The sequence below is a fragment of the Bufo bufo genome, chromosome 2 (genome assembly GCF_905171765.1).
Source record: "Bufo bufo chromosome 2, aBufBuf1.1, whole genome shotgun sequence".
In the NCBI taxonomy this organism is placed as follows: Eukaryota; Metazoa; Chordata; class Amphibia; order Anura; family Bufonidae; genus Bufo; species Bufo bufo.
The window spans coordinates 195713142-195729750 of record NC_053390.1 but is presented as its reverse complement, the minus strand read 5'-3'; the positions used below and the strand labels follow the sequence as shown (position 1 = coordinate 195729750).

The 16609-nt window shown below is 43.6% G+C and overlaps 1 protein-coding gene across 4 annotated transcripts in view; it reads right to left on the bottom strand.

Moving 5' to 3' along the window:
• P2RX6 (purinergic receptor P2X 6) overlaps positions 1 to 16609 on the bottom strand; it is a 98621-nt gene that overhangs the window by 6974 nt on the left and 75038 nt on the right. For all 4 annotated transcript variants that reach the window (XR_005776137.1, XM_040416001.1, XM_040416002.1 and 1 more), the window contains 5 exons: positions 16044 to 16124; positions 9442 to 9583; positions 8397 to 8506; positions 7922 to 8015; positions 6738 to 6803 (listed from right to left, as the gene is read on the bottom strand). Coding sequence is in view for 3 of the 4 variants with exons in the window: in XM_040416001.1 (XP_040271935.1) it covers positions 6738 to 6803; positions 7922 to 8015; positions 8397 to 8506; positions 9442 to 9583; positions 16044 to 16124 (493 nt within the window). In the remaining variant the exon portion in view is untranslated. The remainder of the gene's footprint in view (positions 1 to 6737; positions 6804 to 7921; positions 8016 to 8396; positions 8507 to 9441; positions 9584 to 16043; positions 16125 to 16609) is intronic.

Below are 16609 nucleotides of genomic sequence, written 5' to 3'. Positions count from 1 at the left end.
CAAAAGATTCTCCTCCTTAAAGCGTACCTTAAGCAGGAAGCCAGAGATGGAACGACATTTTGTGGACTTCATACAGAATATCTTTGACAGAGGTCATGCCGAACCCGCACCCCCATTGAAAGAAGGAGAAGAATGCTGGTACCTCCCTTCCTTCGGTGTGTATCACCCACGAAAGCCAGACCAAATCAGAGTTGTCTTTGACTCCAGTGCCCAACATGAAGGCTTCTCACTTAACGACATGCTCCTCACAGGGCCCAACTTGAACAACAACCTCATTGGAGTCCTAATTCGCTTTCGTCAAGAACCTGTAGCGGTGATGGCCGACATTCAACAAATGTTCCACTGCTTCATCGTCAAGGAAGATAACAGGAATTACCTCAGGTTTCTATGGCACAAGGACAACGACATCAACAAAGAGGTAATTGATTACCGAATGAGGGTACATGTCTTTGGGAACAGCCCTTCCCCAGCTGTAGCAATCTATGGACTAAAAAAGACAGCTCAGCTTGGAGAAGCTGAGTATGGATCCGATGCTCGTCAATTTGTTGAAAGGAACTTTTACGTAGATGACGGGCTCAAATCCTTTCCTACTGCTAAAGAAGCAATTAATCTTCTTACCAGAACAAAAGAGATGCTAGCTGTAGCAAACTTGAGACTTCACAAAATTATATCTAACAGCCAAGAGCTAATGAATGCATTTCACCCTGAGGACTATGCTGCCAGTGTGAAAGACCTTGACCTTGGGTCAGACACACCCCCTATGCAGAGAAGTCTAGGTCTGCTGTGGAACATCAAAGTAGACACATTCACCTTCCAGGTGTCAACCTGTGACAAACCCTTCACCAAGAGAGGAATCTTGTCCGTAGTGAACAGCATCTACGACCCACTGGGATTTATAGCCCCAGTCACCATCCAAGGTAAGATGTTATTAAGACAGCTTACTACTGATAACATAGATTGGGACACTCCGTTACCTATTGAGAAACAACAAAGATGGGAGAAATGGAGAGGTTCTCTGAAGACATTAGAACAGCTTCAAATTCCACGTTGCTATGCCCCAGTCTCCATCTCAGCCGCTGTCCAGAGGGAAATCCATATTTTCTCTGATGCATCAGTTGAAGCTATAGCTGCAGTGGCCTATTTGAAGACCTCAGGAGTTAATGGAGTCATACACTGCAACTTTGTTCTAGGCAAGACAAAGCTAACACCAAAACCCGCACATACCATACCCAGACTTGAACTTTGTGCAGCTGTGCTAGCAGTGGAAATAGCTGAAGTCATAAAGAGTGAGATGGACATTAACATTGATTCCTTCACATTTTACACAGACAGCAAGATAGTGCTTGGTTACATTTACAACCAAACTAAACAGTTTTACGTGTACGTCAGCAATAGAGTAGAACGTATCAGAAGGTTCTCCTTGCCAAAGCAATGGCACCATATTCCCACTGACCTTAATCCTGCCGATTGTGGGACAAGAGCTATATCTCCAGTAGCTCTCCTCGACTGCTTGTGGCTGTCGCCTCCAAGATTTCTTTCTGAAAACTCCTACTCAATTCCCACGGACACTACCTATGAACTGGTACATCCTGACGATGATAAAGAAATCAGGTCTATGTACACCACACTGTGTACCTCTGCGAGTTCAGAACAAAAACTAAAGTCGCATCGTTTTGAACGTTTCTCAACCTGGTCATCAGCTGTTAGGACCGTTGCTTATTTGATACACATTGCCCATTGTTTTAAAAGGAGCTCAACTTCAGAATGTCATGGCTGGCATATCTGTACCAACCTTCCTACTGCAACGGAAATTGAGCAGGCGGAAAGGGTTATCATTCGCTGTGTACAACAAGAAGTGTACATGGAAGAGTTGCACAGATTCAAAGGTGGAATACCTCTATCAAAGGGTAGTTCACTATTTAATCTGAACCCTGTAGTCGATGACAATCAGTTGCTACGAGTTGGAGGTCGAATAGAGAAATCTGACCTGTGCAGCAAGGAACAAAACCCCGTCATCATACCAGGTCAGCACCACATTGCCACTCTTCTAATACGGCACCATCACGAACTAATACAGCACCAAGGCCGACAATTTACAGAAGGCGCTATCAGGTCAGCTGGCTTGTGGATTGTTGGAATGAAGAGATGTGTTTCTTCCCTGCTTTTTAAATGTGTCAAGTGTCGCAAGTTAAGAGGTAGACACCAACTACAACAAATGGCAAGCTTGCCATTTGATCGCCTAAGTACAGATCCACCCTTCACCTACGTTGGAGTTGATGTATTTGGTCCGTGGACTGTGGTAACTCGTAGGACTCGCGGTGGAGCAGCCAATAGCAAGAGGTGGGCCGTGTTGTTTACCTGTCTCAGCGTACGAGCTGTACATATCGAGGTGATCGAGTCAATGGATTCGTCTTGTTTCATCAACGCTTTACGAAGATTCTTCTCCATCCGAGGACCTGTCAAACAGCTAAGATCCGACTGTGGTACCAACTTTGTTGGAGCCTGTAAAGAACTTCAACTAGACAATTTCTTAGCAAACAATGGATGTACTTGGCTGTTTAATTCACCACATTCTTCGCATATGGGAGGATCCTGGGAGCGAATGATTGGAATCGCTCGAAGAATTCTCGATTCCATGTTGCAGGACCACAAGTCTTCCCTATTTACTCACGAGACTTTGAGTACCTTTCTCTCAGAAGTATCCGCCATCATTAATGCAAGGCCTCTAGTACCAGTATCTTCCGATCCTGATGCTCCAATGATCCTTACCCCAGCCACACTCCTTACTCAGAAGGTTGGAACTACCGTGATATCTTCTGCCGAGATTGACCCGAAGGATATCTATAGGCGTCAATGGAAACGGGTGCAACACCTAGCCAATGTGTTTTGGCACCGCTGGAGAAAGGAGTACCTGCATACCCTTCAAAGCCGTTCCAAATGGCAAACACCCAAGCCTAACCTCAAAGTAGGAGACCTTGTTCTTCTGAAAGATAGAGAAGTCTGTCGCAATGAGTGGCCTATGGGTCTTGTAACAAGCGTAATGCCCAGCGATGACGGAAAGGTTCGAAAGGTTGAAATTAAGATAACTAAAGGAGGTTCTGCTCGGACTTTCTCACGACCAATCACGAAATTGGTGCTTCTTCTCCCAAGTGAGTGACTTAGGCAGGAGTACCGGCTATACCTGTTATGGCGGGGAGAATATCACTATCACTATTGACTGTGCTACTGTTGAAGTCCCACGATTACAAACGATAGACCGCAGGACTCAAGCCATCTGTTTTTTGGACGTCATGTTTCACTGTTAATTTACTGCATACCTTCTTGTGTTTGCGGGTATCTCGTATCTATGGTTTACACACCAGTTTTACCTTTAACGTTTCTTCCCCTACAGGTTCAAGTTGGACTTATCTTTATATATGTAATAGACTTTGAAATCTAAAGATTTCAGGCGGGGAGTGTCATGTTACATGATATTATTTTTATTATGTACTGTCTCTTTAATGCCTATCTAGTTTGTCTCTTGTGGCATTCCTTAGTTTGCATGCTGCTCTGTCTCCTCCCCCTCTTTGCTGCATCAGTCATTTTAATGCTGTAACTCATCTGACCTGTGTCTATTCTCTATACCTGCATGGAAGAATCGTTCTTTTACCTGTTGTAACTTGCATTCTACGGATCATACGACGAATAAACATCGCCAGATCTTCTTTCATGTGAGTTGTGACTGAGTAAGCTATCTGGAAAGGTGATTTGGGATGAATAATCTCTTCAGGGCAATGAGCTCCATGTGCTACTGAAAACCACATTCATAGCCTTTGCAGCCGATTCAGAATACCTTGAAAAGAGTCAAATCTACCTGATAAGAGTCATGTTTATTATTAACTCCTGCTCTCTCACCCATCTGCTGATGGTTGGCAGTTCTCTCCTAGAGAGAAAGGGAGAAAACTAGGTAGAAGCCTGTCAGTCATCAGCAGGTGGGCAGGAGAGCAGGAATTCACGAATAACCAGGACTCTTCTCAGGTGGCCGTGACTCTTTTCCAGGCCCAGTCTGCAATGATTGTGATGTTGGTTCTCGGCAACCACTTACTTTTAACTTATAAATGAAAGATCGCTGAAACCAACTCACCTGTCTCTACTTTATTCTGCCGTTAGTAAGGGCAGCATAAAGGTGATGACAGGTTCCCTTTAAATGCTAGGCATGTAAAACACCAGGTGTTAAAACACTATACAGACTAAGGCCTCTTGCACACGACCGTATGGCTTTTTCTGTATTTTGCGGTCTGTTTCCCTTTTTTTGTTTCAGTAGTGTTTCCGCTTCCGTTCCGTTTTGCCAGTCTATTTTTCTGTTTGGTTTCCGTTTGTGATCCATTTTCTGCAGATCGCACACGGAAACGGAAGCATACAATAATGTTTAAACAGTAAGTACATAAAAAAATTGGGCTGGGCATAAAATTCTCAATTTTCAATAAATGGTTCCGCAAAAACTGAACAACTACGGAAGACATATAGATTCATTCTGTATGCATTTCCTTATTTTTTGTGGAACCATTGACTTGAATGGAGCCACGGAACGTGATTTGCGGGCAATATTAGGACATGTTGTATCTTTGAACGGAACGGAAATACGGAAATATGGAAACGGAAAGCATATAGAGTACCTTCCGTTGTTTTTGCTGACCCATTGAAGTAAATGGTTCCGCATACGGACCACAAACAAGAGTGCAAGAGGCCTAAAAGCTTCAAAAATGCCTTAAAAAAACTTCAGAAAACCATACTGTATATGAAGGAATCATAAGGGTGATTACACACACAATATATATATTTTTTAAATTGCGCAGCAGTTTTTGATGCAATTTTTTTAGCCAAAGCCAGGAGTGGATCCAGCAGGAAGGAGAAGTATGTGATTCCTTTATATATCCCCTTCCTATGGAATCCACTACTGACTTTGGCTCAAAAAGTCCATTGCATTTTCAGATGTTAAAAGACTTTGAGAAGAATTTATCAGGTTCTGAACTCCAGAATTCTGGCTTTTAAAAGCGGCAAAATAGGGGTCACTTGTGCAAAAATGTTGTGACTTTTTGCATTTTTACATCACTTAGGGTGCATTCACATCACCGTTTAGCTTTCCGTTCTTCTGATCCGTCAGAAGAAGAGAGAGAGAAAAAAAAAATCAGGATCCAGTAAAAAAACGGATCCTGTTGCATCAGTTGTCATCTGTTTTAGCCATTTCCGTCTGAGATCCGCTTTTTACACAGGAAAAAACTGCATGCAGTACTTTTGTTTCCATCTAAAAAAACTAATCTCAGACGGAAATGGCTCAAAACGGATGACAACTGATGCAACACGATCCGTTTTTTTACAGGATCCAGATTTTTTTTTTCTCTCTCTCTTCTTCTGACGGATCAGAAGAATGGAAACCTAAACGGTGATGTGAATGCACCCTTAGGCTACATGCACACGACCGTGACGTTTTTTTTGCGGATCCGCAGAAAACGGGAGCCCATTGTAGACATGCCTATTCTTGTCCGCAAAACGGTATTTTAATTTGTTTCAATCCACATTTATCACTGTGATTTTTTTTTTAAGTCGCAAAAAATGTGCAAACTCACTCCAGTAGTGCGGTGGTGTAAAAAAAAAACTAGAGCAGATTTTCTAAACAAAAGTGTTTAAAGACGCACCAATTTTAAGAAACAACATACAATGTTTGATAAATTTGGTGCAAAGCACACCAATGCGGACTGAAAAAGATTGACTTCAAATATTACTCTCATGATAAATTCCCCCCTTTGTGTTCCTGATTTTTAATTAAAACTATAGTTTAATAGTATAGCTCTTACACAAAGCTTACATTTGAGTAAGGCTTCATGCACACGGCCGTTGCCCAGCCGTGGCCGTATTGAATGGGTCCGCAATACGGAGTCCGCAATCCGGAGCTGCGGTGCGGAACGGAGTCCGCACGGAACCCCATGGGTCCGCAATCCGGAGCTGCGGTGCGGAACGGAGGCACGGAACCCCACGGAAGCACTACGGAGTGCTTCCGTGGTGTTTCTGTCCGTGCCTCCACACCGCAAAAAAATAACATGTTCTTTTTTTTGCGGTGTGAACGGATCACGGACCCATTCAAGTTGAATGGATCTGGATCCGTCCAGGCCACCACACGGACGTTGCCTGTGTCTTGGGGACCGCAAATTGCGGTCCCCAATGCATGGAACTGCAGCACAACGGCCATGTGCATGAGGCCTAAGGCTACTTTCACACTAGTGTTAGGTTTTTCCGGTTGGCTGTTATGGCAGGGGAACAGCCTGCCGAATCCGTACTAACGCTTGCACATGTGTGCTGCCAGAAGTCCAGTCCCATTCACTGTAATAGAGACGGGCTGGAGGTCCGTCCGCAGCACGGCAAACATGCCGAGAGGCGGCCAGACAATTACCGCAGCATGCTGTGGTTTTTGTCCTGCCACCTTTTGTCCTGCCACCTGTAATGGCCCGTCCCCATTACAGTGAATGGGGCCGGACATCCGGCAGCACATGTGTGCAAGCGTTAGTACGGATCCGGCAGGCTGTTCCCCTGCCAGAACAGCCAACAGGACAAACCTAACACTAGTGTGAAAGTAGCCTAAGGCCTGATTTGCACTTGATCACATAACAGATCAATGTTGTATGGATACATATTGCAAAGATAATTTCCAATAAATTTGAAAAGCATGCCTGCTTGATATCATGCCAATAATAATTACTCACCGCACCCAGGAAGGCACACCCAGTTCCAAGACTTATGGCTGTTGGGACTAGACCAAACCTTCTTGCCTGAATATGAAAGTCAAAATATAATTATACTGGCAAAACAAGATCAAAACGTGGCATTATTTTATAAAAGGAGTTGTCTCACAAACAATATTGTTAAAAGTTAAAGGAAATGCATCACCATTTTATTTTTCTGCCAGTTAAAACAGATAACGAGACATATCCTTTTTTCTAAGCTGTTTTTATTTTATGATAATAGATTTTTTATTCTATTTACTGAACATGATTATGGGGGCGGCCATCTTGCCTGAGCCGTTATTAACAGCATTTAGAAAGCATAAAGAAAATTGAGCCATAGACACAATGGACAGGAGGGTACCTCAATGACTTCTGTGACCTGTGCAGAGGTCATTATACAAGAAAAGAATAGATACGTTTTGACAATCATCTATTGTGAATGTTGGATCCTGTCTTATCTATACACAGAGGTGATATCATTACAGGCAGAATTAGAATGATAGATAAGCAGGTAACTACAGTAAAGTGATCTGTACAGACCAAGCAGTGGCGCCTTTTATTAGGCTTAGTGGCCAGTGCAGAAAATGCAGGATTTAATATTTTTGCTGAAATATAAATATTAACATGGAAAATTAAAAATAACATCAAAAATTCTTAAAAAATATGTTAAACATAAAAAACGTGATTTAAACAATAGGTTACTTTCTGATGACACATTGAGTGACATTAATCAAGACTGGCGTATCCATACGCCAGTTCTGATCTCCCTGAACTGGCGTGAGATGCACCTAATTTATTAGGCAGATGCTTCTTAATAAATTAGGTGGATCTCTACCCTGCAGTGCTCCTGACTGGCACAGACTTCAGCGAAGTTATAGTAAATCCAGCGGGTTGTGCGAAGCCCCTCCTGCTAAGCCACACCCTTTTCTCTACACTTCAGAAAAGTGCTGAGAAGCTTATAAAGTCGCAAATGATTGTGCATATATGGTGTGCACCATAATTTGCGACTTTTTTACGCCACCGTTATTCTAAACATTTTTTTATATTCACCCTTATTTATTTTTTTAATCCTATATCCCCAAATCTCAAAATAATGTTAGTACAGTGCCACTTGCTGAACAATATTCTTCATGGGACAACCCCTTTGAGACGCAAACACAAACCTCTCCAGTCACAGATATCTCAAAGCGGATCCCATAGAGTTTTAAGAGATCTCTGTATTCACGGCTCTCTCGATCCCAGTAATAAGTTGCTGTTCTGCAAAGTAATTATACATTAAAACGGTCCTTTATAATATTTTTATGCCTTACAATACCCCCCTTCTATCCCCACCCCCATCTCATCATCTACCTGCAAGCCAAATAATCTTCTTCAGTGCTTATGAAAATCAGAGGGAGTGGCAACTGAGCTGCGCCTCCTGTAGGATTCCTGAGATGTTTAGCTTGCTGGAAGGACATCTTTAAAATTGTAGTGGTCATAACTTTTCAGGCAGCATGTCACAGCATGTGCACTCATTTACCACTCTCCATCCTAGTAAGTCTTTAAAAAATGTAACCCCCTGGCCCAAAAAAGTTGGACAGCCCTGATGCACATTTGTTCTAGATATAACCATGTACTTAAGTATATAGAAAAACTGACCGGAAGTTGTTTTTCCTGTCTTGCAGTCTGAATGAGTATTGTGGCTTACAGGAGCTTCCCGACTGATCCAAATCACAGTTCCACATAATGTCAATTCCTACAACTCCACCCTGAAATATATTTTCAGCAATATCACTCATAATTATTTGCTTTATTGGGTATGCTTCTTCTATATAACCTGTTGAAAGAAATGTAAATTTCCAGCTAGCTAAAATGATACGAATTAAAAAAAAAAAAATAGAACAGCAGTAGAAATGTGCATACTGTACCTGGCACTCAGTCATGGTATGGAAACGAATAACCAAACAAATACAAAACAAAGGCTCTCAAAAAAAAAAATACAGACAAGTTATAAGCCAATGTTCATAACAGTCAAAACCTATTTTCTCATTTTAGGCTGAAATGACATATCTAACAAACACACTTCCCATTAGATAACTAGCAGAAAGAGTTTTAAAATGGTACTCAACAAGTCAACACTGTGTATATGACTTTCTGGTTTAACAGGATGAATATTACCCATTTATTTAAATTCTTGCATATTTTACGAATCACTTTCCACCTTAGCAGCCTTTGGCCTTTATGATTTTTTATGGCCTTTAGCCTATAAATGTGTATTTCATATTAGGCCCATTATGAGAGTACTTTTTTTTAGCTAATATGTAATCTATATTATACTATACACTTCATGGCCAGTTGATTATGACCAGTGGGACATTTTATGTAAAGCTTATGGGACATATGTTGCTGACTGTGACTACGCTTGATTCAGAGCTTTTCAGAGAGTGGGGCATAGAAAACAGGAAAAGAACACAATGGCTCTGCTGGTAAGAGTTGAGTGAAGACTAGTAATACAACTTGAAAGGGGCAAACAGATATACTACAGTTAATGAACAGATAATTTGAAATACCAAAGCATTGTCCCATGGATGATAAGAGGCTTATGGCCTTATTTCTTCAGCTCTAGACTATTCTCATTCCACCACTGGTATACAGAATATATATTTAACGTGGTAAATATGTACGGTATACTTTGGGCACATACCAGAAATGACAGCTCTTTAAAACTGTGCCCAGCTTTTGTAATCATGTCACTGATTTTAAAGATGGGACAGTATGGACTGGAGACTGGATCGTATTTGCAGGTCTTAAAATATGTTTCATCTGATGTCTTCTTCGTGTTTGACCTTTCAAAATAAGATGAAAGCATAGTAACAATACAGATACAGAGAAGAAGATTCTTCTTTTGTAGCAGTTTTGTGCTAGCTAAATATCTGGTTTGCAGTTCTCTCAGACATGGTGGTTGGAGACTAGCTGCCATCCACTGCACAAAACAGAAAGTCGAGGAAAATCTCCTTCCTAACTATCTCACAGTCACTCAGAAGCAGTCACAGGATAATTGAGGACATTACAGAGAAGTATTGACATGTATTATTGTGAATGTCCATTCTTAACAGAGCATTGGGAGTTCAGACAGAAATAAAGACAGTTTGAATGGAGGGAAAGCAGTGACAGCCTCCTGCTTCTATTATAGTGCAGACGGTATGGTAACACTACCAGTGTTAAGGACTTATACAGACAGTGAGTGTTGTTTCTATAGACTGTGAGTGTTCCCATGTTGTGGGCTACAACTCAAGCATCAGTTTAAGGTAATTTATAAGTACAGGACTGGAAGAGTTCCAAATGCAAAGTTACTGGAGTTATTCTACTGTTGTGAACTGTTCATTTAACGGGACTGCCTTATTAATATTGTTGAGTGGGAGTCCATTAATGGAGAGGTAGTGCTAGCCACAGCCAGGATTTGTGTTCTGTAACTGTTGCAGGCGAGCTCTATTGTTGATTTTCTGTGTCAACAGAGGGTGGCCCCTTGGTGAGCCCCAGATACACTAGAAGGCAACAGATTTGTGTCTAGACATGGACAGACTCTGGTGAGGCTTTCTGTGATAGCCTCAAGCCTCAATGAGGCTCTGTTGCACTATAAAAGGAAACCTATTCCTAAGTTAATTTAAAAAAGTTAAATGCAAAAAGAGTGTAAAGTCCACTAAACATTACACCTGCATACTACCACACATCAAGAAAGCGGCCGGACTGGGGCGTCAGCTTAGGGGAGGATGGCATGACAGGTTTTGGATGAGGGACTGGCACTCAAGGGGTTCATTTAGTGCAGGAGGGGGTGTGCACTTAAGGGGGTGGGGTTTTATCTTTATAAGGGGGAGTTTAGGAGGGATCGGGCGCCATTTTAGAATTTGAATACGTGGGTAGCAAGCTCCCACCATCTCACTGAGCTTACCATAATGCAGGCAGTGGAGGACATCATCCAGCAGTAGCGGGTGGCAGCGGAGGCCCGGGGACCTGAATAGCTCCAGGAGTAGGTGGCAGGCTTACTACAGGGGGTGGCGGCGGGTGCAGCAAACCCGCAGCCACGTGAAAGACGGCCGCAGCGGGTATGGCCGCCGGCGCGCCTTAGTCCTGAGGAGAGCCCCAAGGTCCCCTCCGGGGACTCTTCACAACGGGAGAAAGGGTGACAGCCCAGTTCCAGGTCCTCCAGGCGTGGGAGGAATCCAGTCTTGCGGCAGGACACAGATCAGGGCAGGGGGGGGCAGTCCCCCGTCCTCAGCAGCAGGCAGCATGGAGGCAGGACTGGGTTCTGCAGGCTCTCCCCTGTCAGGGTTGGCTAGGGGGCCTGCCCGGCGAGGGAGCAGCACAAGGGAGAACGAGGCTGTGCACTTGTAAGGCCAGGGGAGAGCACAGGCCTCAGCATTATGACGAGCTACTGGCCCTGCTCACCAGGCTGAGAATGAGGATTCATGGCCATCGCAGAGCGCATCCAGCATGGCGGAGGCTGGGTTGCAGTCCTTCAGTCTGAATTCGGTAGCGGGATGGAGGGAAGAAGATGTACCGACCTGTGAAGATCGCCAGGAGCCAGGATCATCGGCTGCAGGGATCACAGTGCCCAGGCAGCCAGGTGAGACAATGTTAGGGCCACTTCTTTCCCTAGTTAGCTGCCCAGGGAGCGTAGGGCTTGGGGGGCGTCAAGGGGAAATAGTTCGGGGCCTAAGTCAGCTTTTCAGTAGCTTAGCAGCTTGGGTATCTGGGTTGGGGGCATTGGGATTATCTCTGTTACCGGCGTGGGGTATGCGGGGCAGTCCTTTCGGGGGGAGATAGGAGGGTCAAGCCAGTCCAGTTTTGCAGCAGCATCTGCCAATGGTTTGTGCTTCCTCTTTAACGAAGGAAGTTGCAAGTTTGGGGCAAAATGCTAATTCAAGCATGAGTGCTCATCCTGCAGCGGTAATCACAGGGCCAATCGTTGCGTCAAGGGGATTAGGCAAAAAGGAGGTGATACCGCTGCAAAAAGGGGTTAACTCCTGTGCCGGTGGAAAAGATGGAGCGGTATCTAAGTAGATACCCCAATAGTGAAGCTGTGGAGCTATTACAGGGGGGGTTTATGCAGGGTTTCAGCATTCCATCTACACCTTTCCAGTTGTTATGGTACAGAAAAATTTGTGCTCGGCTTTGGAGCATCTGGAAATAGTGTCCTTAAAAATGGTCAAAGGAGGTTTCATTGGGTCGCATGGATGGCTCATTTTTTAAACCACATTTGGTTAATTTGCAAGTGTCGCCATTAGGGGTAGTGCTCAAGAAGGAGCATTCACCATCTGTCTTTCCCAAAAGGGGCGTCGGTCAATGATGGTATTGATCCGGAACTTTGTTCGGTGGTTTATACCTCATTTGATGCGGCTGTGGCTTCGGTGCGAAAGTTGGGCCCAGTGGCGTTATTGGCAAAAACTGACATTAAGGCGGCTTTTCGCCTCCTGCTGGTTAATCCTGATAGTTTGCATTTGTTAGGTTGTTTTTGGGAGAGAGGCTATTTCGTAGATAGGTGCTTGCCGATGGATTGTTCTTTGTTGTATGCATATTTTGAAGCATTTAGTTCTTTCCTGGAATGGGTTGTGGCGGATGTGTTTGGTTGTTCGTCCATTATCCATTACTTGGACGATTTTCTTTGTTTGGGTCTGGTGGGATTGTTCGTTGTTGTTAAATGCGTTGCAGGCAGTTTTTGTGTCATTCAGTGTGCCGTTAGCTCCTGGGGATAGTGATTAATACGGAGAAAATGGAGTGCTGGCTGCCGGACGAAAAAGGTGCAAGATTTAAGAGTGGAGATAGGCAGTGCCAGGAGGTCTCCTAAAATTTGATTGCAGGATTTACAATCTCTCTTGGGGAAGCTTAATTTCGCATGTCGTATTATGCCGATGGGACAGATTTTTTACGGCGGGTGTGTGTCGGCCCCCCACTATTTCATTCGGCTGGGTCGTGAACTGAGGAGGGATCTGGAAGTATGGGCGGTGTTTTTGGAAGATTTCAACTCTGTTGTTATTTTTAGGGCATGTGAAGGAGGAAGGTTAGTCAGTGGCGCAATTAATATATAAATGTGTAGCGGGTTTGGCATTTGGTTTTAACTTATGAGGTCTTCCTGATGTTAATAAATCTTTCCTGGTCAGGCAAGTTTTGAGGGGTTGGAGAAGGGGAAAGTGGGTGGAGGATAGAAGGAGGCCAGTCTCCTTCACTTTATTACAAAAAATTGTCTCGCAGTTGGAATTGGTGTGTCGTTCATCAAGTGAGGTGTGGTTGGTCAAGTTAGCGTCTTCATTGGCCTTTTTTAGGGCGTTCCATTTGGGGGAGTTGGTAAGTAGCAGTCTGCGGGGCGTGGGGGTTTACTTGGGGAAGATGTGGATCTTTACCAAGATAGGGTGGTGGTGAGGATTTGTATGTCAAAAACAGATAAAGAAGGTAGGGGGAGTAGTGTTATTCTTTTTGCTGTTCCGGGGTGTATGTTATGTCCAGTTCGGTGTTTGCAAGAATATAGGTTGGCTAAGTTGTGGGGAGTGACCCTCTTCTTAGGCATGATGATTGGTCATTCTTGTCGCGTTTTCAGTTTTTGACTGTTTTTCGGCATTGCTTAAGAGGTTTGGACATTGACCTGCGGGATTATACTGGACATTCTTTTAGGATTGGGGCTGCGACGGAGCCTGCGAGGTTAGGTATGAGTGATGAAGTGATAAAAAGGATTGGCAGGTGGGAATCGGTGCGGTTCCGTTCTTATGTGAGGTTAGGGAGGTTGCAACTGAATGGGTTGTCTTAGTTTTAACGTTTCTCCTTATGTTTTTGCTTTGTTTCAGTGGGTTCCCCGGCATTGGTTTGGATTCTCGGGCACTCGTTCGTCTTTTGGGGGGCTCTGAGGGCGGATGTTTGGCCGAACCGGCGTCAGTTGGGCTTTACGAGGGACATTGCGGTTGTGAGATGGATCGGGTACAGAGGTATGTTGTGGGGTAGTGTCTTAAGGGAGGTGCATCATTTTGCACGCTTGGATCGGTCTCCCGATGTTTTGGTACTTCACGTTATGATTTGGGTGTTAGGCCGGTTAGGGAGTTGATAAGGGATATAAAGTTTGATTTGTTGAGATTGTAGGCTGTATTCCCAGCCATGGTTACAGTGTGGTCTGATATAGTGCCTCATCGGACGTGGCGGGAGGCTCGCTCGGTGGAACGCCTAAATAAGGCAAGAGTTAAGGTGAACAGGGCTATTGGTAAGTTCATGGCCAGGAATGGGGCGGTGGCAATTAGGCATTCTGAGCTGAAGTTGGGTGTTGGCGAATTTTGGAGGGCTGACGGGGTTCACCTCAATGCTGTGGGCATTGACTTATTGTCATTGTGGCTTAATGGAGGGATTGAGAGGGCTTTAGGCTTGTGGAGGGACACGCATTCTTGAGGAAGAAGGGGGTCAAGTTGCGCGTAGTTGGCGGTGGGAGGTCCTCGAAGTTGGTGGTATTGCTGTTACTGGAGAATGGCAGGGCCTCAGTAGTGAGGCTGGACTCTCATGGTTTGGCAGTTGGTTGGAAGACAGAGGCGTCCATCAATTGGTGTCTCCGAGCAGAAGTTCTACGGCTGGAGGCAAGATGGAATTGCCATATTTGAGTTTTGTGGGAATTAAGCTTTAGGGCTTCAAGGATCTCACTCGTCAGGGTTAATTTATGTTGTTTATTTATGGTTATATTTATATATATTTTGTTAATAAAAAACGGCTGCTGTGGCCGATTAAATCCGACTTGGTGTCTGTGTGTTATTTGTTTGGGAAGTCGGGAAAGAGTTAATCAGTATATAAAAGGACCCGAGGGAATTAACTAATAACCTAATCAAGAACAGAAATCCAAGGAGGACACTGAGTTACAGAGAATCATAGTGTCTCTGAGGCTCCTAGGACTAGGTGGGAAATGACACTCACTCACCCCCAAAACCACACTCTGTGTCTATCCATGCTAGGGTGTACATTTACACATTCCAGTTTTCTTTGCCATGACTTATACAAAATCATAGCAATTATAGACACAAAAGTGACCGATTTGAAGACATTTAAAACCTGTCCGGTATGTTTTGAGTGCAAAGGGTCCAACCCTACAAAGGGCCCAGTGTACTATGGTTTCAATGTTGTAAGGATTGATGGGCATTTCAGACACTGATGGTATATCCTGACTATATGTAATCAATGTCGATCTTTGGAATACCCTTTTTTGTACGGTAGGTACAGTCTGGTGTCTTCGAGGAGGCATTCCTCTAAACCATTTAGAAAAGGCCTGCTGTATCATCCACATGAACCAGCTATAAGCAGAGAAGCGCAATAAAATTCTTCACAGGGTAGCAGTTTGTAGTAGTAAAAAGTCTGAGTTCAGCCCTAAGAAGGCTGTCTGATTAGGCAAGCTGTAGTTTTTTGGGCACTGCTTTGCCACACACATAAGTAAGCGATTGCAGGGGTTGTAAATTACATTTATCATGTAGACAAAGCTAATAAATGTCCACATTGCCTCATTTGCTGGCTTGATTCATTTCCATCACTGCTTGTTTCCAGGGGTTATGACCACCCTGCAATCCAGCAGCAGTGGTCATGCTTGTGCGGCCGGGACCGTGGAAGCACACATAAACTCGCATGCGCAGCAGTTCCCGGCCACCTCGTATCTGCGCTGCAGCGATGGGCCTGAATACGAGCAGTGTATAATGTAAATGGAAAAAATGAATCAAACTAAGAAAGGAGGCAATATGGACAATCACAATACAGTAGTATGTGCCTTGTATTAACTCTGTCTACATGATAAATGCCATTTGCTGAAGGAGACAACCCCTTTATTTTTATTATGAATTCAATGGAGAAAAAAGTAAATTGTCCAAGTAGCCCTTAATTTCACAAAAGGTGGAGTTGTGCTTTAAAGTGAAACATACAATGAAACAAGGATTACCTTCATTTGAAATTCATAGTCTAAGGGAATATGCACTTTCTAAGTAAAAAAAAAGTGGAGCTGTCTACAAGAACTTGCTCCTATGTGGTTTCTACAACCCTTATCCTGTACATCTTCTAGATCTGGGACATTGCTATAGCAACTGTTCCTTCATCTACCTAATTCCTAGAGAAGCTGAACTAGATATAATGTGCAAAACGTAACTCTTAAATTTGGTCTGAAGTTTTTTGCCTATTTCCCAGACATATTTATTACTGTCTTAGGCTTCTTTTAACCAGTCTGAATGTGTATAGACAGATGAGAAACGATTCCATAATTTTATATATATATATTGGAAATATTGCCATTAAAAACACGCTCACCGGGACAAATTCAATTTGCTAAAGTACACAGAATTTTTTATCAAAAGTGTGAAGTTTTCAGCTTCATTTAGTGGTGTTCTCCTAAAGGAAAAAAAAAAAGCAAGAATGAAATATACGCAGCTGACAATGAAATTCTGTGTTCTAATAGTCTTGGAAAAATCTAGATATTATGAAGGGCAAATGCCATTTTAAAGGAGATGTTCCCCAAATGACATTTATCAGCTATCCACAGGATAGGGGACAAATGTATGATCCACTAGGACGTCTACCTTTCATTACAACAAGTAGTGAGCATGCATGACCACTGCTCACGTCAATTTCTGTGGGACTGCCGAGTCCCAACAAACCAGTTTACTTCCTTAAAGGAGTATTCTTGCCACATACTGGCTACATGGTAAATGTTACATTGGTGGTGGTTCAAGAAGTAGGACCTCCACTGAACAGAGCGACCCAGTCCCTTGAACCCCCACCCCAGTAAAGCAGAGGAGAAGTTTGAAAAGACTCTATGGGAGTTATGTAAACAGCTCAGTGCCGATGGTGAACCCCTTCAAAAAACACTTTGAGCA